Source organism: Nicotiana sylvestris, chromosome 2 (genome assembly GCF_000393655.2).
Source record: "Nicotiana sylvestris chromosome 2, ASM39365v2, whole genome shotgun sequence".
Taxonomy (NCBI): Eukaryota; Viridiplantae; Streptophyta; class Magnoliopsida; order Solanales; family Solanaceae; genus Nicotiana; species Nicotiana sylvestris.
The window spans coordinates 4,223,087-4,246,817 of record NC_091058.1 but is presented as its reverse complement, the minus strand read 5'-3'; the positions used below and the strand labels follow the sequence as shown (position 1 = coordinate 4,246,817).

At 35.1% G+C, this 23,731-nt stretch overlaps 3 protein-coding genes across 4 annotated transcripts; all 3 read left to right on the top strand.

Moving 5' to 3' along the window:
- Positions 1-688: 688 nt before the first annotated feature.
- On the top strand, positions 689-3,923 carry LOC104234854 (xyloglucan glycosyltransferase 4). The gene is made up of 4 exons (XM_009788490.2): positions 689-1,633; positions 1,995-2,303; positions 2,517-2,921; positions 3,033-3,923. Exons 1-4 carry the CDS (start codon positions 995-997, stop codon positions 3,669-3,671), a joined length of 1,992 nt encoding a protein of 663 aa, XP_009786792.1. The 5' UTR covers positions 689-994; the 3' UTR covers positions 3,672-3,923.
- A 6,686-nt stretch (positions 3,924-10,609) lies between these two features.
- LOC104234856 (uncharacterized) lies at positions 10,610-17,457 on the top strand. 2 transcript variants are annotated; one of them, XM_009788492.2, is made up of 10 exons: positions 10,610-10,723; positions 11,217-11,366; positions 12,313-12,471; positions 14,298-14,357; positions 14,499-14,597; positions 15,600-15,692; positions 15,773-15,916; positions 16,524-16,631; positions 17,023-17,074; positions 17,166-17,457. In XM_009788492.2, the coding sequence occupies exons 2-10, from the start codon at positions 11,268-11,270 to the stop codon at positions 17,198-17,200; spliced, it is 849 nt and encodes a 282-aa protein (XP_009786794.1). In that variant the 5' UTR covers positions 10,610-10,723; positions 11,217-11,267; the 3' UTR covers positions 17,201-17,457. The 2 variants fall into 2 exon arrangements, with proteins under 2 accessions (XP_009786794.1, XP_009786793.1); XM_009788491.2 differs by having other exon boundaries at positions 15,585-15,692.
- A 1,724-nt stretch (positions 17,458-19,181) lies between these two features.
- LOC104234857 (uncharacterized) lies at positions 19,182-22,291 on the top strand. The gene is made up of 4 exons (XM_009788493.2): positions 19,182-19,770; positions 20,440-20,493; positions 21,049-21,108; positions 21,918-22,291. Exons 1-4 carry the CDS (start codon positions 19,447-19,449, stop codon positions 22,041-22,043), a joined length of 564 nt encoding a protein of 187 aa, XP_009786795.1. The 5' UTR covers positions 19,182-19,446; the 3' UTR covers positions 22,044-22,291.
- The last annotated feature ends 1,440 nt before the right edge of the window (positions 22,292-23,731 follow it).

Sequence of the window (23,731 nt, the reverse complement as noted above, 5' to 3'; positions counted from 1 at the left end):
ATAATTTCTTTAGCTTAAATAGTTCACGTGTGCTTGATCTTGAGCTAATCCCGTCAAAGATAGTTACAACAATACATTTTAAATCTAACAGAGACCAAATGCGTTCAATTTTGATAATATAGAAGACTAAAACTGCTGAGATATATACTTAAAGGACTAGTTTTGAAATCTTCATTTTCTAGCTGGGGCGGCATATGGAGAAGCCGCGGGGGTTGATGACTTGGTTTCAATATTTAGGCATTGTTCACTTTGGCTGTAATTGGCTGTCATTTGTTTGTTTGCAAACTGGTTTTGTTTTTGTTGATTGACAGCCAAGAGGAATCTGGTTTTCTCACATTACTCGCTTTTAGTTGACAATACCTTATTATTATAAATTATAAATTTATAATATAGTAGTAATTGTCTTTCTTCCTTAGACTCACCAATCTCTCTCCACGCTTTCCCTTTTTGACTGGTCCCTTTTGTATCTGATTTTTTCATTCTCTTACGCTTATACAACTACTACTACACTAGTATTATTAAGATATTAATAATTACTTACTACTAATTACTTATTTAGCAGACATTAAAGTATCTAAAGATTTTTAAATTATAGCCGAAGCTTCCATGTGCCACGCCAGTCTCCACTGACACCTGATCTTGCCCTTTTCTTCTCCTCCTTTTATTTCCTTCTGCTTTTCTCACAATTAACTACCATTTTCTCCATCTCTTTTCTTCTCTTCTCTTCTCATCTCTCTCTTAGCTTTGACTTCAAACTCTCAAAGTACAATTAACTCTCTCTCTCTCTCTCTCTAATTTCCTGTGCCATCTTTTCTGTTTCAAGATCCCGAATTTCAGATCAAATTGTACCATTCTTGTAATGGGTGTCATTGTCTCAATGTCATAATTGAGTTGTTAAGATTCATTTATTGCTTTTTTCCTCAAGTTCCTCATCTGGGGTTGTTGCCTTTTTCATCATCTATTCTTGGATTACTGAATAAGAGTAAATCCAAAAATGGCACCAAGCTCTGTAGTTGTCACTATAGAGAATCCAAAGAGCATTTCTTTAGTTGAAATCAATGATTTGAATTCACCAGCTTTTAGGGATAAAAACAAGGCTGCAAATCCGAAAAGATTTACTAAAGTTCTCCTTCTCAAAGCCCAAAGAACTCTTGGTTGTATTCCTTGGTTAGCTAATAGTTTGTGCACTACTTTTGCTTCTGTTAAAAAAAGGATTGCTTTATCAGATAAGAATGATGAAGACCCTAAATACAGGGGAAAATTGTACAGATTTATTAGAGCTTTTCTTGCTATTTCAGTGGTGGCTTTGTTTATTGAAATATTTGCTTATTTCAATCAGTGGCAGTTAAATTTGGTTAATCCTTGGGAAGTTCAAAGCCTTTGGCAATGGACTTATATGGCTTGGATTTCTTTTAGAGTTGATTATATTGCTCCTACCCTTGCTTCACTTACTACATTTTGCATTGTGCTTTTCCTCATTCAATCCGTAGATCGACTACTTCTTTGCCTTGGTTGTTTCTGGATCAAGTTAAGGAAAATCAAGCCAATTATCAGTGAAGATGCAAGTGATCCTGAGGATGGATCCAATTTCCCTATGGTTCTTGTACAGATTCCTATGTGCAATGAAAAAGAGGTAAGAGAACTGAGATATTGCATATCTTAATATTGTAGTCATTCTTGCTAAATCAGTTTAATCAGAGGTGATTTAAAAACTTGAATTTGATGTGTTCAATATCTACGTTCTCACCACTTAATCCAATGCACTTTTGCGATTATGGATTCTGAACTTAGTGTTTGTTGAAATCTTAGTAAATTTTCACACACATATATATATTTATGTTTCGTGTTAAAAATTACTGGTTCAGTTGAGCCAATTGGAACTATACTGCATCCACCTATGAGTTTAGCTTGTGTTGTTTTTCTTTAATTACCAATAGTGGTCTTCTTGAATTTGTAGATTTGATCTGACTGTCTAATTTTCTTGAATTCAAAAGGTTTTCGCGCAATCAATAGGAGCTGTTTGTCAGCTGGATTGGCCAAAAGAAAGATTCTTGGTCCAAGTATTGGATGATTCAGATGATGAAGTGCTGCAGCAAATGATCAGGAATGAATGTTTATCTTGGAAAGAGAAAGGGGTCAATATCATCTACAGACATCGATTCATTCGAACTGGTTACAAAGCTGGAAATCTTAAATCAGCTATGGCTTGTGACTATGTTCAGGACTATGAATTTGTTGCAATTTTTGATGCGGATTTCCAACCGAATCCTGATTTCCTTAAATTGACAGTACCTCATTTTAAGGTAACAAACTAGTTCAATTACTCAATCTGAATAGCCAATTGCTAATCATAAAGTTCTTTTTTGCTTCTTGAGCCCATTTGGTTTAACCGGTTAAAACTAGCTGATAAGCAGCAAATGATGACAACCATTTAAAGTGTTGAACCTGATTTTATAAATGATCAGTTACTTGTTTCAATAGAACTGTTGGAGCTGATAATAAGTATTGTTATGCAGGGAAAGCCGGATGTTGGACTAGTTCAAGCACGATGGACTTTCGTTAATAAGGACGAAAACTTACTTACTAGGCTTCAGAACATCAACTTGTGCTTTCATTTTGAGGTGGAGCAGCAAGTAAATGGTCACTATCTCAATTTCTTTGGATTCAATGGAACAGCTGGTGTTTGGAGAATTAAGGCTTTGGAGGAATCCGGAGGTTGGTTGGAACGAACAACTGTAGAGGACATGGATATCGCCGTCAGAGCACACTTGTGTGGCTGGAAATTTATCTATGTTGATGACGTAAGGGCGCTTTGTGAGTTGCCAGAATCATATGAAGCTTACAAAAAGCAGCAGCACCGTTGGCATTCTGGTCCAATGCAGCTCTTTAGACTATGTCTTCCTTCAATCTTGAAGTCCAAGGTGAGTGTTGCTTTATATTTTCACACTCTTAATTCCACTTGCCAACCATATGAATATGAAAATTTCGGACTAGTAGTAAATTATTAACAATGTCGTATATTTTTTGCACAGATCTCTGTCTGGAAGAAGGCCAACCTGATATTCCTATTCTTTCTTCTAAGGAAGCTGATATTACCTTTTTACTCATTCACACTGTTCTGTATTATACTTCCACTAACAATGTTCATACCAGAAGCCGAGTTACCCCCTTGGGTGATCTGTTATATCCCTATAGTCATGTCCATTTTGAACATCCTTCCATCGCCAAAGTCTTTCCCTTTCCTAATGCCATACCTTCTATTCGAGAACACAATGTCCGTGACAAAATTCAATGCCATGGTGTCGGGGCTATTTCAGTTAGGCAGCGCCTACGAATGGGTAGTCACCAAGAAAACAGGTAGAGCATCTGAGTCGGACTTACTAGCACTTGCTGAGAGGGAATCGAAGAATATGAACGAAGAGAAAATTTCAAGAAGGTTGTCTGAATCTGGTCTAGAACTATTCGGAAAATTAAAAGAACACGAAGAGGTGCCCAAGAAAAAGAAGGCAAACAAAATCTACAGGAAGGAATTAGCACTTGCTTTTCTTTTGCTCACTGCAGCTGCAAGAAGTCTGTTATCTGCACAGGGCATACATTTCTATTACTTGCTGTTTCAAGGTTTAACTTTTCTTATAGTTGGCTTGGATTTAATTGGAGAACAAGTCAGCTAACAAAAGCAAAGAGTTTAATACTACTTTATTTGGCACATCATCTGTTTAGAGAACCAAAATTCCAGTTGAGTAGCAACCAACATTTGGCTACAAACTGGATTTTCACCTTAAGAATAGTTTACAGGTGAATTTTAAACAAGTAGCATACTGAGATTCATTCATATATACTTTATTTTTATTTCTTTTCATTTGTGAAATTTGTAATTGCTCTTACTGTTTCAAGCATAATAATACATTGGAAATATTTGTTGACTTTACTCTGTCTGCAGCAGGAAATAGACTTCTGAGTTCACATAATGGCCTTTCTTCTTTTGGTCAAGATTATATGGTTTTTGAATGCAAATTACTGTATGCTTTGGGGTGAATAAAGTGAAAAACCAGGCAAATAGTGAACACGCACTAAGCTCCCGCTATACGCAGAGTCCGGAGAGGGTTGGACCACAAAAGTCTATTGTACGCAGTCTTACCCTGCATCTCTGCAAGAAGTTGTTTTCACGGCTCAAACCTATATAATAACTTCGTAAAATCTCTTTGTTTCTCTGAGATGAATACCGTAAAGCAAATTCATTTTTGAAGTTACAAACAATAGAGTAGCAGACTGTTATTACATATGCATTAGCAATTATTTAACCACTAACACTATTGATTACCAAATGTGAAAATAATGTTGATTCCGTTACATTTTTAAATTTATGATAATATTGCAGGGTTGTGTATATTAAACACTAACAATTTAGAGCATACTACCGAATGGGACTTTTAAGTGGGTATGGGACGAAAGTCACAAAAACTGCTAAACCATACACATTCACTAGAAAACAAACGATGTCCGTTATCAAATTAAACCAAATCATGATCCTCGAAACGAGTATCTAGTTTGTAATAATATCATAAATTGGCAAATTCTATTAATTCTCAGCAATCCAAAATGGAAAATTACAACTGAAGAGAGGTTTGATAACTGCAAACAGCATTCAAATACCAAACTATAACCGGAAATGAAATTCAAACACGAATTAATCCAGCTCCATTCAATCGATTGCATCTCACGACCCAGTTCATGGGGGTTGAGGTATTTTTTTCAGACTGATATAGGACAGCAATTAAATATCAAAGTTTGATATAGGTATCTGCTGCAAACCCAAATAACACCAAAGTATATTGTATTGATTGTTTAACCCAAAAAATAGTTTTCAAGGTCAGCAATAATTTTATATGACGGGCCATAAGCAACCGATTTAATCCGAAAGATATAAAATTTCGTTAATACAACGTGATAGAGAAGTGGGAAATAAATTCAATGACAGGTAATATAATGAAAGTAAAGCAGAGAAGAAAGAATCCTTATTGAATGATCCTTGATAGGATAATGAGCCGAACAGAGCTTGAAGGGCCGAATTATGGCTAACTTGAGAGCAATATGCTTTAAATTACAATTTATAGAATTGTAGAGAAGAAAATTAGATTCCCCTAATGGTGATAAAAGTATGTCTATTTGTAGGGCTAAATCTAAGTAACTAGTCTCCTTGAATTATGGGTCCATTATGAGCATTTACTCAATCCATCCATTACTTTTGGAAGACTTGTAGCAGCTGTGTAAATGCTGGAATTCCATAACTGATGAGTTAATTCCGTAATTAATGAGTCAATCTCGTGCCTGTTGAGTCAATCTCGTAATTGATTGCCTTGTTCTGACTGTTACAATCATTTATTGCATTTATTAATAACTGATTTGTAATTGATGGTGTAATGATGGTAAATCTCATATAATCCGGGATTAATTTATTCCTTCCTCATTTGTAATTATGAGATATTCTCCCGCGCCTGATCTGGGCTATTTCATGATGATCAGTTCTGGGCTAACAAGCACGGTACGAGTATGTTCGGTCCCGTGGGTGTTTCACATATCATCTTTATATGTCATTCTTCACTTTTCTTCAAACTTTACTAACACGTGTCGCCATTTAATAGACTCACATGACGAGTCTAATGTTTACTAATACATTAATAAATTGGCAATAATAGGAACAACTCAGCTAAAGGAAATTACAAAGAACTCAAACACCAAAAGAATGGGGATGAGAAGACACAGACAGAAGGAAGATGAGAGGCACAGAACTTTCACATAATACAAGCCTTCTGTAATTCGTATTCTACTAGGTATTTATAGGGAATGCTAAATCCTATTTCCTTGCTTCCCACTTCACACGTTCCAGCATTCTGCTGCCAAACAAAGTATGTTAATTTTGTTGGATGCTTCTTCACTCTTGTGCTGCGCCTCACATTTTCTGTTACTTGAGGAGTGCTGATCTGGCTACTAACTTGGTGAGGTGCATGTGCATTTTCAGCTATTTCGGCATTCATAACAGTATCAAATGCCAGACTGAATATAGAGACCTGTGAGAGAGAGAGAGAGGTAGTGAAGGAAGTATAAGAGTGGATTAGTAAGTTTGATAAGGGATTAGAGTAGGGAAATTTGTATAGATTAGCAGTTGGATAAAGAAGAGAGTGTTGGATTGTGAAGAGGGAACGATAAAGGGGAAACCCAAAAAGAAAGAAAACAAAAAAGAGGGAAAGGTTCCACCGAGATTTGAACTCGGGCAGTATTAGTTGTTTAAATTGCAACTAAAATAATCATAATAATAATAATTTAACTGTACCTCGTATAGAGTATATACAAGCTGCTTTAATCATATAATATAACAAATAAACTTGACAGTAAAACCCAGGCGCCTATTTGTGTAAAATCTCTTTACAAAATGGCCTATATTTGCTCTTATTTAGAAATGATTTGGTAAAGACGAAGGGCACCACTACTTCTGCAGAACATCAGGTTAATTTTCTTTTTACTACCCCTCAACTCATTCATCTGTAATTTTCTAAATTAGCAAAGTCATTTTCAAAATTTCATCTTTCATTTTTTTAGTATGAACAGCGTAATGTTCTCGAACTCTTTGTGGATATGCCTCAGTGAAAGTTGATAACTTTATGTCAAAAACTAATTTTGTTCCTTATGAGTTTGTCTGATTACAGTTAAAGGATTTGTTGGAGCAGTTGAATAGTGATGTTTCTTCGCCGAGTTGTATCAACAACAAGAAGGTTATTTTGCAGTATTGGTAGCCATGCTATTGATATATCCAAAGCAATTTCCGAGCTTAGTCAGGATAGGGGTAAGTTCAGCTTACATATTATCCTTCTCAGACTCCACTTGTGGGATTCTACTAGGTTATTGTTGTTGTTGTAATTTTCGAGCTCAATCAGGTATATATGCTATAAACAGTTCTATTTCAATCTTTGGAGGCTGGATATTATTCTGATAAACACATTTTTAAATTAAATTAGTTGATCAACATTTGGAGTAGTTCAATAGTTTTGGTACAGTATGTTAACTTGGTTGGATAAAATTTTGTGCGTCCTTGTCAATTTTCCAGGACGCGAATTTTGTCAAATTTGAGTATGTTGTGGACATGTTCATGGTTGAACCTTCTTCTGAATGGAACAATCATGTAGACAATGTCATTAAAAAAACTAAGCTCTTGAAGGAAATTCTTGAATTTGCACATATCGATCTTCGTGGAAAATTAGGATGTCCCAAGTAATTACCAAATATCAAACCTATCGCGCCACCCACATCGATGGGTTATGGGTATCTTGGTCTTCTTATATGGTCTTGGGCAATACTCACCTTATAAGCTAGTTTTTGGGGTTGAATTAGGCCCAAAGTCCATTCTTATCATGGTATCGAGCCAGGCTGGAACTCCAGTATAATATACTGGCGTATTTTTCGGGTTTTGAACAATGTTTTCGCTCAGATTTATCTTTACATAAAAAGTGGCTAAATTTCGATTACTTTTGAAACTGGGGTATTTTTGAACGACCAGTTGTAAATCTGGCTATTTTTAAATTTCTCTCCTCCAGTTGCAGTCCTGGGGGGTGTTGAGTTGTATCCCACATCAATGGGTTATGGGTATCTTGGTCTCCTTATATGATCTTGAACAATCCTCACCTCGTAAGAATTTATAATGATAAAAGAACTTATCACTTTGATATCCAAATATGGTGTTCTATTTCTTCTAGACATACGGCGAGTGAGTTGTGCAAGATATTTTAATTTCTATCATTGATTTGAGCGATGACGTTTGCCGGTCAGAGTAAGGGTGGGTATCGGTCGGTTCGGTTCAGTTTTGAACATTATCGGTTTTGCCAATCGGTTATCGATTTACAAATATCATAACCCGATAACCAAACCGATAAGATATTGGTTATCGGCTATCGGTTAATCGGTTATATATCATTATCGGTTCGGTTATCGGTTTACCCGATAAGATAAAACAACTAAAAAATTTTGCAATATATAAAACAAAGAAATCAAACTGCCAAAACATGTAAACTGCCAACTTTTGTTGTTTCTTAACAAAAGCATGCTCCCACTTCTGTGTAGTATCTACTGATGTCTGGCGGAGAACTGGTGGTGAGTCTTGCGTCTTGACTCTTGGGGGCTGTGACGGAAACAAGAATGAGAACTGAGAGACAAACGACTGAAGACTGAAGAGTGAAGAGGGAATTAGGAAAATAAATAATCCTAGTATATACTTAAGGGTAAATTAGTAAATTACATCATTCTTATTGGGTTATCGGTTTTTACCCAATAACAAAAATGCAAACCGAGCCCGAACCGATAACCCAATAAAAAAAAAATTTAACCTGTTACCGAACCGTTAACCCAATAATCCAATACCGATAACTCAATAAAGAATTAATGGTTCGGGTTATCGGTTTTACCCGATATATGCCCACCCCTAGGTCAGAGGAGCTAAACTCTCGTTAGCTTGTATACGGACAGCTATTTAGAAGAAGATACCTCATCGTTTTAGAGCTTGTATACAGATAGTTGAGTAGCAAGCAACACTTTGACCACAAAATGGATTTTCACCTTATGAATAATTTACACGTGAATTTTAAACAAGTAGCATACTGAGATTCATTCTTATATACTTTGTTTTTGTTTCTTTTCATTTGTGAAATTTGTAATTGCTCTTATTGTTTTAAGCATAATAATACATTGGAAATATTTGTTGATTTACTCTGTCTGGGTCCACAAAACTGTGAGACAAAAAAATTGTCTCATACAACTAGTGTAAGTTGTATGAAACATAAAATAAAACTTTTCTTGTTTCTCTGAGATGAATACTGTAAAGCAAATTTTCTTTTAAAGTTACAAGCAATAGAGTACCAGACTGTTAATAATTACACATGCATTAACGACTATTTAACCCCTAAAACCATTGATTACCAAATGCCATTATATTTATAAAATTTATGATATATTGCAGAGCTGCTGTATGTATTAAGCAAACAATTTAAAACATAATCCAGAATGGGACTTTTAAGTGGGTATGGGACGAACCTACGAAGTCCCAAAAACTGTTAAAACCAGACACATGCACTAAAAACAAACAATATAAGCTTATCATATGGTCCGTTATAAAATTAGACAAAATCTTGATCCTCGAAACGGAGTATACAGTTTGTAATAATATCATATGGTTCTGTTTGATACTATGCTATCCGATAATCAAACAAATTTCTATTTAACAATGATTTTTAAACATTTTCTAGTGGGATTTTATTGGGTATGTTGTTGTTGTGTATTCTAACTAATGAATTCATTTTATGAGAAATCAATATCCAATTTTATACTGGACAATTCTCATATTTTAAACTTCACTGTTCTTTGAATGAAGGGAATATTGTAAGAGTTCTTTATTTCAATAAATAATCAAGATTGCGTTTGAAGTGATATTGTTGTAAAAATTGCATGGGGCGCCCTATTTGGTCGTCCCCATTTAACATATACCCATTTTTTTTTTTAAACTTTTAACTTATACCCACTTTTTAAATAACTTCAGCCCCCTTCTCCTCCTCGTTCTCCTCCTTTCCCATTTCCCACTCCGGAGGATTATCCTTCAAAAATTTTCAGCCAATGTTTATCAACAAGTAAATATGCGAATATCCAACTAAAGAAGCCAAATTAGAAATTCAAACATTTCTTATTGTTAACTCATGCAACTGCCGTTTGACGTGATCTTTCCTTTTGCTCTCTTTCTTTAATTTGTCTTTTTTTTCTTTTAGATAAATAAGAGCAGCTACTACTTTTCTTTCCAATTCAATCTGGAGAGATGGCGCCGTCATATATATGAGATCTTGTGATTGCTCTCGCATACACTGTGAGTGATTGTAAACTAGTGTGTATTCATATCCTCAAATTGAACTAGTGAGAACTTCAGCTTGCGAGTTACAAAACATGAAGTTCGCCAGTTATAACCAAAAACTTCAGCTTTAGAGTTGAAGTTCGATAGTTACAAACAGCTGAAGTTCGACAATTCATCTCTAGAGCTAAAGTTCGCCAGTTATAAAACAAAAACTTCAGCTCTAGAGCTTAACTTCAGGCCCGGCTACTAGAATGCCGAAGTTTTGCGTGATTGCCTTTTCTACTTCAGCCCCGTATGCTGAATTTATGCGAAAAAACGGGTACACTTATAATTTTTTTTGCAAAGCGGACATAAGTTAAAAGCGTGACACAAAAAGCGGGTATAGATGCAAGTGCCCCGATATTGTTAGCCTGTTATGAAGAATTAACTTAAATAGTCGCTCATTCAACTTCTTAAACTAAAAATAGCAGGCAAATGTATATATATGTATAATCCATTTATAGTATATATATGTATAATCGTATATAATTAGTGCATAATTTAGAAATATTGGCTAGGAAAAAAACAGTGAATCTGATTGGCTATTTCTATAAAGATCCTGGTTATACATTCCTTAATGGGCTAATGGGCCGTAAATGTACGTAACTGGATAGCCCAATAGTGATAATCCCGCCAAGCAGCCCAAAAATGCAGTTTCGGGCCAAAATCAGCTCGCCCCACATGTTACACGACTTCCGAAACTGAACAGAGATCAGCTGCTGCTGACTAAAAAACTCCATTAAAAGGTTTCCTTTCTTCACCGTCCCACGAACTATTCCCTTCACTCTGCTCCTCTCCTCGGTAAGAATTCTTCCACTTTATGTTTCGAAAACCCTAATTCATTCTCAATTTGCTTAAATTAGGTTTGTTAACATATTTTTATGCCTAAATATATACTCCCTCCGTCCCAATTAATTTGACTAGGCACCGGAGTTTAAGAAAGAAAAGAATTTTGAAACTTGTGGTTCAAGACAAGTATTAGATACTTGTGTGGCTATAAATTAACTCATTAAGGTAGAAGGGGAATTTTAAGTTAAATTGTATTAAATATAAATGTTACATTGTTTTTGGGACAGACTAAAAAGGAATGAGTGCCACATAAATTGGGATATAGGGAGTAGTAATTGAGTTTCAATGGTACTAAATTAACTACACTGATCATACAGGTTGAGGTAAAATATTGACTGTATATTGTCCGTTGAGTTGTTTGAATAGAGTTTTGTCAGTGGAATTTGGACTAGTATTTATTATTATTTCTGTTTCTGCTTTTACTAAGTTATAGTGTGTTGTACAGTGGTGGAGTTACTTGCACTGTCAAGTAAAGGCGTTGGAGTTGGACAAATAAATGGGGGACGAAAAGGACGCTTTTTATGTTGTTCGTAAAGGGGATGTGATCGGTGTTTATAAGAACTTGAGCGATTTACAAGCTCTGCTCCGAACTTCTGTATGTTTCCTTTACTTTTATCGTCAATACTTTCTGCTTTTGGGCCAAAGGCGGCTTCTGGTTATCTATTAGACTACTTCTTTGGGGGAGGGGGATCGTTTAGGGGGTAAATACCGGGTGTTTACACCAAACTGTAGCAATTTACCATGGTTCAGTGATTTTATTCTGTGAAAATGTATAGTAATTACCACTGATTAAGTGATTTGCGACTCATTTTAAATACATGGCATGCACCTATTGCTTTGGTGCAAACACCTAGTGTGGGTAAGTTTTTACCTAGGTTAGGCCTCAAGTATAAGAAGAGTTGGGGGAAGTTGGAAAAAAAATGAGTATTTAAAGTCGGACAATATTTGGTTGAAGTTGAAAACATAGGGTATTTGAATTGAAGTTAAAAAAGAGTACTCCTTTAAATGTTGAATTTGTGTTTTGACATGACTTTACTGAAAAGAAAAGTTGTAGTTTTGTGAGTGAAAACCATTATTTCGCTTGAAACACTTTTCAAAGAAGTTTTTCAATATCGCCATGTGTATTTGAAATACTGAAGTTCAACATTTACAAATAATGATGACCAAATAATTATTTGAAAATACTTTACTACAAGTATTTCTAGAAGCACCCATGATAATTGTCCGGAATATATCCTTATCAAAAAAATCAATTGTCCGGAATATACATCCTTTTTTGGGACGGAGGCACACGTGCTGAAAAAATCGACTTGGGTACACAACACATCATATAAATAGAAAATGAATGATATTTATGGCCAAACATGTAATTATGAATATTTTTTGAACAATGAAGAAGAAATAAAGCAAAATGCATACAATATAGCCGACCCCACTAGTTTGGGGTGAGGCTTAGTTGATTTTTTAGAGCTCAAGCAATAATATTAACTAGGTGTTCCTTTTTTCTCTGAATATTTTGTTATTTTTTTCTGATCTTTCAGGTTGGCGAACCAGCCATGAGTGTTTTTAAAGGGTACCGCCTGGCTAAGGAATCTGAAGAGTATCTGGCCTCTCATGGACTCAAGAATGCAATGTATTCTATGGATTTCAGCGATGTCCGAGATGATCTCTTTGGGATACTTATCCCATGTCCTTTTCGGGTTAGAAAGTTGATCATTTTATATGTTACTGAATGTTTTTTGCTGTTTCACTGTGTAATTTAGGACTCATGTGCCCGCTTCTGCACTTGAGGAGTTTAACCTAGCGGTAGACTTAGTTGTCTCATCTAATTGATGATAGTTCAGTCAAATTTTGGCTAATGGGGGTGCTAAAATTGTCCTCCTTTTTAAGTTTTGTATCATTCCTTTGTTGTCATGATATAGACACATTTTAGTGCACCGTGGGCCTTCACTGACTTGCATGATTTTTCATCTTAAATTTTTTTATCAGGCTGAAGTGATGAACTGCTTCTCCTTCTGATCTTTCAACTATGTTACTGGCAACCGAATGGTAGTGATTTACATGTTGTATTCACTCCACTTGGTGGCTTTTTTTTTTTTTTTTGGCAACCTAGTGGTAGCTATTTACATGTTGTATTCACTCAAGTTGGTACTATGTTCTTTGCCTAGTCGTGATATCTTCTTTGCATCGCATTGTCTACAGTTGTATACATTGGATGCAACTGTTATTTCTCTCTTTTCAACAGTTATTTCCATCTCGTTTTCCTATTAGCTTCACTTTCATCTGATCGTCGAAGTAAGAGAAAATACTTCTTGTAGCTCTTAAGCATTCTCTATTATCTTTTTCTTCAATTCTTCTCATGACACTATTACCTGGCGCTGCAGATATAATTTTGGACTCATGAGATTAATTTTTCCTATAGGCTCCAAATAATAATGGGCCTTGTGCTGTGTATGAGGAGAGTATCACTCCATCATCTACAATCATATGCGAACGAGCATAATGGAAGAATTTATTTTATTGTTCAGCTAACATAACTGGAAGAATCCCTCGGTATATTCTTTGGACACATTTTGGTCAAAGAAATTCTGTGTATTTTTAACAAAAATATTCAGGTATTAAAATATTAAATAGTAACTAATATATGCTGGCAATGGTTTATTTGAGGTGATTATCGAAGAGGTGACAAATAAAAATGATGTGATTGAATAAACTTTTACCACAGGAGAACTTTAGGTTAAGATGCATGAGAAAGGAAGTGAATATTGAATCAGATTTATATGTATAGGTAAAAAATTGAAAGGTGAAGAACTGGGAAGAAATATGTTTCATTGCGGCGTTTGATGAGAGAGCAAACCGAGGTGATACTATGGAAAAGCTGTACGTGAATAAATTGAAGAGGATTCTTTTCTAAAGTGTTATCCAATTATGTGGCACATGGAAGCATTTCAAAGGGAAAATGTCACAGTTGCCTATTTTCTGATTTACATCTTCTTGGTGATAATGCTACTGCCATATGTTATATTGCTTCAAGACCAATTCTGGTAATTTTTTGGGGGTGGGGTGGGGTCGGGTGGGGGCGTTCTGGTTTGTGTCAGATGCAGAACTGTACTTTGTTAACCTTAAGGTCATAGAAGCTTTTGCTATTAGTTTTGAGTATGGGATTCTTGGGGTCTGAATTTGATGCCAATGATAGGTATAATCACTTGGTGGATTTGTTAGTACTCGCTCAATTGCCGTCATGTCAACTACTTCCCCCATTTTGTGTCTTTCGGCCACTGACTGGTATTGCAGAATGCGCATAATACTGCTTTTACATTTTGCAGTTAGACTAAACTTGAAAGGTTCAGATGTTTTGGCAATCAATTAGTGAAATGCCTGTCTCCTTTTCCTCTGTCAAATTCAGCAGTCTATAGATAACCTACATTTTGTGCCTTGATTTTTTTGACATTTTTTTTGTAGTTTCAGGTTTACATCAAGGACCATTTCATGCATGGTAATTTTTTTTCTTTTTATGTTTTTGCAGCAACCTGGCTCTTCCAAAGATAAAATTATTGGGAAGAATTTTCAGGAGAAGAGGATGCAGGTAATCTCTTAATGGTCAACGGGTCAATCCATATTATTCTTTCATTGATCAGATAGAGTCAGTATAGTGAAAAAGTTTTGCTATTATGAAAATGTGATCTGTGGAGCCTTTGATATTCACATGATTATTTCCTTCATTCAGACGGAGGTGGTGGCATCTCCTTCGTTTTCAGCTGCTGGTCAGCAAAAACATGCCAAATTAGACAATTTCCTTGAAGTTCCCCCAATTTCATCATATTGTGTAAGTTTCTTTAAATATTTTTTTGAATCAATATGCACAAATACTTGTTATTATCTGCTTTACCTGTTTGTTGATATTCTGAAGGGGGTGGGTAGGTGGGTGCTGTTAGCCTTGGTAAGGACTTGCTCCTATTTTTTTTTACATTATGGTGCTGATGAACAAGCAATAGCTAGGAAAGTGATGCTTATTTGAGCTTATGGAAAAAAGAGGCTTAAAAGTCAATATGTATTGAGATAAGAGAAAATTGTTTTAGTCTATTGTATATGTTGAAAAGTCCTCATTCGGCAATGCCGAACCAAGGGGGCCAAGTGACTCTTAAATCAAATTGTGAGGACAAAATGCAGCTTTCCAGGAGTACGTTCAGTAAATGTCCAAAGTTTGAGGATTTGTGGCAAAGTTTACTTTTGTGTGATAAGTCTATTTTACAATACAAATGTATTTGGAGCATACTAACCTGTTTCACGTGGAGCACTTCCATTAGGGGCCAAAAAGAATGCAAGTGCGAGAATTTCTCCATTGAAATAACATTCAAGATTACTTATCCATTATAAGGAACATACAAGATTATATGTCACTTGATTTAAAAGAGAATTTCTCCATTGAAATAACATTCAAGATTACTTATCCCTTATAAGTAACATTATAAGGAACATACAAGATTATACGTCACTTGATTTAAAAAAACATACAAGATTTTGGACTTATGTGCTTAAAAAAAAGAAGATTCTGTTTGGACTTATATTTTGACTTTTCTGCCATAGTTTAGTGTATTAATTCTGTTTGCACTTCAGTTCCTAGTCATGATATCATGTCTTCCATGACATGAAAAAGACATTGGTCACATTGGTCTTATTTCATTTTTGCAAAAAGGGTGGTCTGTGACTCGCTTGTAATATGGTGAACGTCCTGTTTTCTTTTAAGTGCTACTATCTTAATGTGATCTTTGCTTCTAGCTTGGAGGAACATCTTATAAATTGATACCTTCAGCTCCCCTATATGCAGTGTTCTTGCACTCTTGAGTTTGATGGGGCTTCAAAGGGGAATCCTGGACTAGCTGGTGCCGGGGCTGTTCTACATGCTGGTGATGGAAGTATGGTATGCTCCCTATCCGTTTAGAAGATGTGGTTTGTCACCATAAATTTATAGGTTTTCGACTTGTAATTCCTTTTCTGTAGGTTTTCCGGTTGCGTGAAGGTGTGGGTGTTGCAACTAACAATGTTGCTGAATACAGAGGCCTAATCTTAGGGCTAAAATATGCTATTGAGAAAGGTTTCAAACATATTAAAGTTCAGGGCGACTCAAAACTTGTCTGCATGCAGGTCTTCTTTTCTCGTTTTCTTACTTCTGCTTTTCTGTTTTGGTTTTTGCTTATTTTCCACTTCCCCTTTAGCAAATTAGTCAATTAGTTCTGCTTTCTCGCTTGTCCTGGGAAAACTTGCTTCTCAACATCCCAAGGTGAATGCTGGAGAACAAAGTGTAGGTTCACAATTAAGTAAGGAAATTGGTTTTATATATTTATTTTGCAGAATACCTGAGAGATTTTGCTGTGACTGGTTTAGGAGTATAGGATTTGAGACATATTCAGGCTACCTAGTTCAATAGGAATTTTGGTTCGGTATAAGCTTGCCGTCTTGATGGTACCTTACCCAATACCATCCTAGGATACACCTAAACCAGTTTAAAGTGAAGCTATTCTTTCCCTTGCAACCTATATGATCTTTCGCACTACCATTCTAAGCTACATCTAAACCAGTTTGAAAGTGAAGCGATTCTTCCCAACAAATATTAAAAATTGAAGCTACGTGATCTTTCAATGAGATCATATGCGCGCTCAAAGTGCTATTATATTACATTTAGTGTCATTTTTTTTGCTGGAACTACTTATGGGTCAATCTCTTGTTCTTTACAAATTTTGTCATGGAACAGACTCAGGGAATCTGGAAATGTAAGAACCAGAACATGGCTGAGCTATCCAAGATCGTCAAAGAGCTTAAAGATCAGTTTATATCATTCCAGATCAACCATATATTAAGAGTATGACCAACTTTCCCCTTTTGTTAATTCGGATCGTGCTCTATACTGAACTGGTCTCTCAGAATTTTGATGTGCCGAGGTTCTTATTATATCTTACATCTGCATGTTATTTATGTGATAAAATTGCAATGTGTGCATGTGTTCTTTTACAATCCCGGGACCATAAGAGGTGCAAGTGAAGTGTGTTCGAATGTCATGTTTACTTTATGTGATATACAATTTCTCTCTTCTTGCTGATGAGCTATATGAGCTCTCTTTTCCTGCGATGGAGAGTTCATAATTTATTTATTTATTCACTGTTCGCATAATCGTTCCTTTCTTGTAGTCATTGAAAGCTATCCTTTCATCCCCTTACTGAGGGTTTTGCACTTTTACTTGTTTAACATATCAGGAAGGCAATACTGAAGCTGATGCCCAGGCAAATTTAGCTGTGTATCTCAAGAGTAAGGGTCTTTCTCTTGGGCCCCTTGTTTTGTGTTTAAAAAAAATCTCCATTTTCCTATGAGAAATCTGATAAAACGTTTGTTTGTGCAGATGGTGAAATTCAAGTGGAATGTGACATGAAATAACTTATAATAATGTGAAGTTACCGACTACCTCAATTATTGGGATTTTGGGTAGGATGAATGACCCCTAAAGACGAGTAATGGGCTCTCTGTGGTCTCAAACTGCGTCTTGTTCCTTGTAGATATATGATCTGAATTATGTGCATGTAACCTAATTATGCATCTGGACTAGTGCAGCTTGTGTTTAGGGTGTACTCGAATAAACTATTCTCTGGTTTCAGGTGCAATGAAAATTAGTAGGTCTAATTGAGTTTTGAGAATGTGAAAGTCGTCTCTGTCTAGCTGAGAAAGCTTCTTACAAGTAATGATAAAACGTAATTGGTATTTCGATGACTCAACTCACATTTAAAGAAAAAGTGCGACACCACAATATGAAATATATAATGATGGACTAGATTTCAGAGAAGTCGGTAGACAAGAAAGGTGGGAAGAAAAACTATGACGAGATTTCTTGAGATCGAATGACGGAAAGAAGAAATATATACATAGACTGAAGATTTTGAAGGCTGTATACTCATACTTTCTAAATCACTTAGCCACTTCAGACAATAGTTTGAGTACTTAATTTTTCAATGTGGATTTGTTTTATATATTTTCTGAGACAATTCGTGGCTTTCTGCTCTCTTTTTTTTTTTTTTTTAAAAAAGAATTACTATTGGGTTCAGTGTTAATAAAATTTGAATTTTGAATTGATAACCCAATAGTAAAATAATACTAAACTGTTATCGAATCATTAATTCAATATCGATAACCCAATAATTTCTTCCAATTCGGGATATCGTTTTTACATATAGATTCTTGTATATACTAGTCCTTTACAGACAAAATGCCCATAAGGTTGAAATATCTAATTTTTAATAGGGAAAATTTCACATTAGAACAACTGGGCTCCCTACTTTTCAATTTTATAGTCCATAATTCAATTTACAACCAACTAGCCCAAAAATAATAGGCTAAGATTCAACATTCAACTCCAATAGGTTCTCAAAATTACTATTTAATTTTTTAAAAAGATTCCTCAAGCTTTTAAATTAATTTTTGAACCAGTAACTGTGACTCAAATATTAATTCAACAAACCAAATTCATTTGGGTGGTGAAAATTAAATTTTTAACAAGCTTAAATATGTGGGTTTAAATTCCAAATTTAATTTTGTGAGAAATTTGGAGTGGGTATTATTTAGACTTGTTAGAAATAGTATAAGGAGGTTGTATATAAAATTTGAAGTCATTTAATGGAGATTTGGACTGGTTTTGAACAAGAATTGCAACTGAAAATTGTGGAAGAAGTTCGTCTACAAACGCTTGTATAAAGGTGTATAAAAGTGTGTAATAGTGTATAAGGTGTGTTTCTATACTCATATACACTATTATACAAGATTATACATAATTATACAAAAAACTGACTTCGTCTTCTTCCTTGCGTCTTTTCTGAAATTTAACTCAAATCGCTCAAATCTACTCCAAAACACTTCAAATTTAAATTTTGAACTCCTTTTGATATTTTCAATCAATTGGAATAACGCCCAATCCAAACAACTAACAAATTAAAAAAAAAAATAATTTTCAAAAGCAAAGCTTTGAATGGTCTTCAATGGTGGACTTCTACTCTTCAATTTTCTTACATTGCAAGCAGGTGATACACGAGGAGAAGTAGAAAATACACGGTCCCTTGAAGAATATGTAGAAGATGTGAGAAGAAGAGAGAGTGAAAGCAATGGTTGTGAGAATATAGATTTAACTGCATAGCTTTTAGAAGCAATGATTGGAAGAACATAAATTTTCAATTTGCTAGTGCTTTCAAAATATGTACAATGTGGGCTAGACAGAGTAAAACTTAAAAAACATAGGCTATTTTTTATATGGTGTGAAGTCACGTGTATTTTTTTGTAATTCTTTCTTTTTAATACTATTATTAAATTTCCCTCCCCCCCCCCAAATGGTTGTAGTTGCCGCTACTTCGAGACATCAAGAAACTATATGGATAATAAAAGATAATGAGTTAGAAATTTGATTTTTTTTTTCCAATTTTATCTCTTTATTTTTTTTAGAATAAAGTAACGGAAAAATTGGCGACACTATGTCTTTTTTCCCCAACTTTTTTTGTAACTTAAAAAAAAAAAAATTATTTTGTAACTAAAATTTACTACTAACTGGCATTATTTTGTCCCAAATATCCATATAGTCCTTTCCTTTTTGTGCTTTGGCTTCTGGATAAGAAGTAAAAGAATCAGTAGTGTGGAGAAAAGAAATGGCCACCGTCTCAGCATTTTGGGTTTGCAGAGCAAAATCTCATTCTCAAATTCCCCATTCTTCATCTATTGCTCTTCCTCAATTGTTCCCAATTCAATTCGTTCAGTTCCAAAGGAACGGGAGCAATGGCGTCGGCTATTCTTACTCTCGGAGTTTGGTGAAAGCGAAGGCACCTTTGAGAAATACTAGGATATGGTCCGCTGCTGAGGAAGAAGGTGCCACTGCTGTTGTTGATGAAGCATCTGCTGCTCCGACAACTACCGTTGATCAGACTGTTTCTGTTTCCGTCTCCCCTTCCGATGTCCTCACCATGTTCTTTCAGGTTTAACCTTCTGACCTTATTTCTAGTACTTTTCATTTTCTATTTTTAGTTTGTAAAATGTTTGCCTGAGCTGAATTTAAATGGGGGACATTGGTCAGTGAGGATTCATATAGCAGATTCCAACTTGTTTGGGACTAAGGCTTAGTTGTTTAATTTTGTCAAGAACTCTACCTATGTGAGTTTACCATGTCCCGGTAAAGGAGGAAGGTTGTAGTAGGTTGATGCTCAGAGTAAGAATAGTTAATTTATGATGAGCTCTGGTAGTAATGAATTTCAGTCATTTTCATATTGGTATGACATGGTTTCGGAGAAGAATCCATATAAACGATTCATATAGGAGGAGGGTTTCAGTAGGTTGATGCTTATTGTAAGAATAGTTAGTTTATGATGAATTCTGGTTGTAATGTCTATGAATTTTTCGGTCGTGTTCATATTGGTATGAGGTGGGTCCAGAGAAGAATGCATATAAATGATTCATATAGCTCGACTCCAACTAGTTTCGGGATTGAGGTTTAATTAATTATTTGATTGATTGTCTAATACTGTCTAGAAGAATGAGAAGCATTCGATGTGTTAGTTTTGCTTCCTTTTTTTCTTTCTTTCTTTCATTCAAATTGTTAATTGTGGATTTTCTTGTGAATGATAACTCAATTTATATTATTATCACAGGCAGAAGGAACAATGAGTGAAGCAGCTGTTCCTAATGTGACTAAGGCTTTAGAGGTAATTTAGTATATAAAGTTCAGATCTTTATGTTGTACATGCCAATTTGTCCGCCCTTTCTTAAAGACTTCAGTTGTCTTTGCATTTGAAATACAATGTAGTTGAAGTTGCAGGGGATTCTGCATTTTTCTTTTTCTCTGTAATTTAATGATACTTGTAGAACACCAGAAAGAATCACAATTACATTGTAGTGGGAAATAAACAACATGAGGTCCTTAAACTTTAAGAGACAAATTAGAGAAAGCAAAATGTTCTGAGCTTTCTAGGTGTTTAAATTATTTTCTTTTGGAACTAGGCATATCTGAAATTTTATAATCTAGAATCAAAGTACAGGTATAAATACTCATTAGAAGTTGCAGTAATGAACTATTGATTTTGTGAGTGTTTGGTGAAGAGTTGTATCTGTTTCTCCATCTTTATTCCAAATTTGTAGTGAGATTGCCTGAAGGAAATTTTCCGTTAAAACAATAGATTTTAGCTTATAATAACTTAGAATTTAAGAATAGTTGTGAGTTGACCTTCATAATTTCATTGTCTGTCCATATATATATACAGGAGATAGAAGGCATTACAGATCTCAAAGTTCAAGTTGTTGAGGGCATTGCAAGCGTGGAGGTGATTTACATTTATAATGCTTCTCTTATATTTACTCGTTTATAGTAGTATATTCTGTTTGTGGGATAATACTGGGTATGTTGTTGTTGTTGAGTAGTATATTCTGTTAGAGGAAATATTGCTGTAGAAAGTTGACATCCTGAGAAACGTAATGCACCTTAGAGACATTGCATAAAATTAATAAGAAAGTGTCATTTCTTCTTCAAAAGTAACTGGAATAAAAGTGAAAAAGGCTGTTAAAGTACTTGTTACATTTTGAACTATAAAATCTTCTGTAGAACGTCTAACACAAAAAAATATCCTTTGAAGCTGCTATTTCCCCTAGCATACAAACTACAGAAAACCCTATTAGTGTAAGAATTTCGTTGACAACATAGATCAAGCGTACAAAAGTGGGAAGGTAAAGTTACCATCTATTTCCATCAGAATTCGAAGCTAAGTTCCTCATTTCAGCTTACCAACTTCAGTTTACATAAGTATCCTTGCTGGCATGAGAGTTAGGATCCCACTGCAGAGAGGAGAGCCGTAAAGGATTTGTGGGTGTCTGAGATCTTCATCGTCTAATTTTTAGCCAACAACATGTTAGTTATATATAGGTGAATTATGTAATAACTCCTGTATAATCTAAACATGGAGAAAAATCGTCTAAACTTCACTTAAAAAAGAACATAAGAAGCATTTAAATACATGTCTCTGTTTTTTATATTCAGAAGTTCAATAAGGCATTTGAAGAGCCAAGAGATGAAACATGGCATAATTAGTCATATATTCCTTGGTTCGGTGTTGATCTAAGTTGTTAATTGATGCAGTTAACAAAGCAAACGACAATACAAGCTACAGGGGTCTCTTCCAGTTTGGTTGAAACTATACAAGGTTCAGGCTTCAAGTTGCAAACATTGAATCTCAGCTTTCAGGATGAAGAAGATATTAGCTAAAGGGTGGCTACGAACACTTGTTTTGGAGTTCAGAGACGATGATGAGATGATATCTTTCAGGAACGTCTTAAGAGATTTCTATTTCCCCTACTGCGATGCAAGTAGTTCAGTAGGCCTATATCTGTAACATTTTTTGGGATTATGCATATAGAGAACTATATAATTTCCTCTTTAGCTACATTGTTATTTCAGGATCTTGCTGTTATCGCTTAAGCTTCTATCTGCAGTTTAGTTAGAATGTTGAGAAAGTACTTGTGTTCAATCTTGCACTATCAGCGTTTAAAGATAAAATGAAAAGAAAAAACAGCATCAGTTGCAGGGCGAAACTTCTGTAGAACCTCGCTCAACTGCTACCGAAAAGAGGAGAAGTACTAATGCTATTTGCTTGAGAGTTCATAGCGGGCATCCAAAGAAACATCTAGATTATGCGCTGTGTTATTATAAGTTCCTAGCATGAGTTAACTGCAACTATGATTAATTATGAACAATAAACATCCATGTGGAATCACATGTTAAAGAGTAAATGAAATGTATCTCAGTGCCATGATATCCATATATAATTAAGGAATGCGAGGTGGCTACTCTTAATTTTATTACCAACTTGCTAATCCCTGTTGTAGATGAGAAAAGATTCAACCCTGCCCTTAGCCCTCATCATAGATCTAGAAGCTCAAGTCATATTGTTTAAAATGCATGTGCCTAACTATTGGTAGGCAAAGTTATTCGATGTCTATGTGATCGAGTTCGGTTTTCGGATGATCCGGGATCAATTTGGAAGAAGGATTTTTGTTTTAGAAGCTTAAGCGGTAAAAGTTGACCAGAGTTTGATTTTTATGTAGATGACTCCGGAATGGAGTTTTGATAGTTCCAACACCTCTGTATGGTGATTTTGGCCTTAGGAGCATGTCTGAATGTTGATTTGGAGTTACGTAGGCTGTTTCAGTATGAATTGGCCAAAGTTGGAAAAATGGAAGAGTTTGGAAAGTTTGACTGGGAGTTGACTTTATTGATGTCGGGGTTGGATCCTGGTTCCGGAAGTTGGAATAGGTCCGTACTGTCATTTATGACGTGTGCAAAATTTGAAAATCTGATCGATTTCGGTCAATTTTTTTTGGACATTTTTTGACAGTTTTCTAGTAGTGTAGATAATATATCATTAAGGGTAAAAAAAACTTCAAAGTTCAAGAGTTAACAAATATAAAAAGGAGTCATATTTAATTGAAACAGACAAATAAAAAGAGTACTCTCATAAATGCCACTTATAAAAAACCGGTAATTACCACTTATAAATCACTGGGAATTGCATCTATCATATGCGATTTATAAGACGCATTTTTCAATTGCGATTTACAGGTTGCTTTTTCCAATTGCATTTATAAGTCGCATTGAAAGTTGCGACTTTTAATGTAGTTGCGTCTTGCGACTTACAAATCATATTTGCAACTACAACTTACAAATTCATAATTGTATTTAAGTCACAATATAAATTGAGAATTGTGTAAATTGCATTTACAATTGCATTTTATAAATCGCATAAGCTTTGCGATTTTAAGATCGTATTTCTAATCCAATTTGTGGCAACGGGTATCTATTTTGGAAAAAGCTCTTTCCTAGCAAGTGTCGCTCACATTACTTCACTATTCCTTTCTCTCTCTGCTTCCTTCTCCGATCAAAGTATGTGTTTCTCT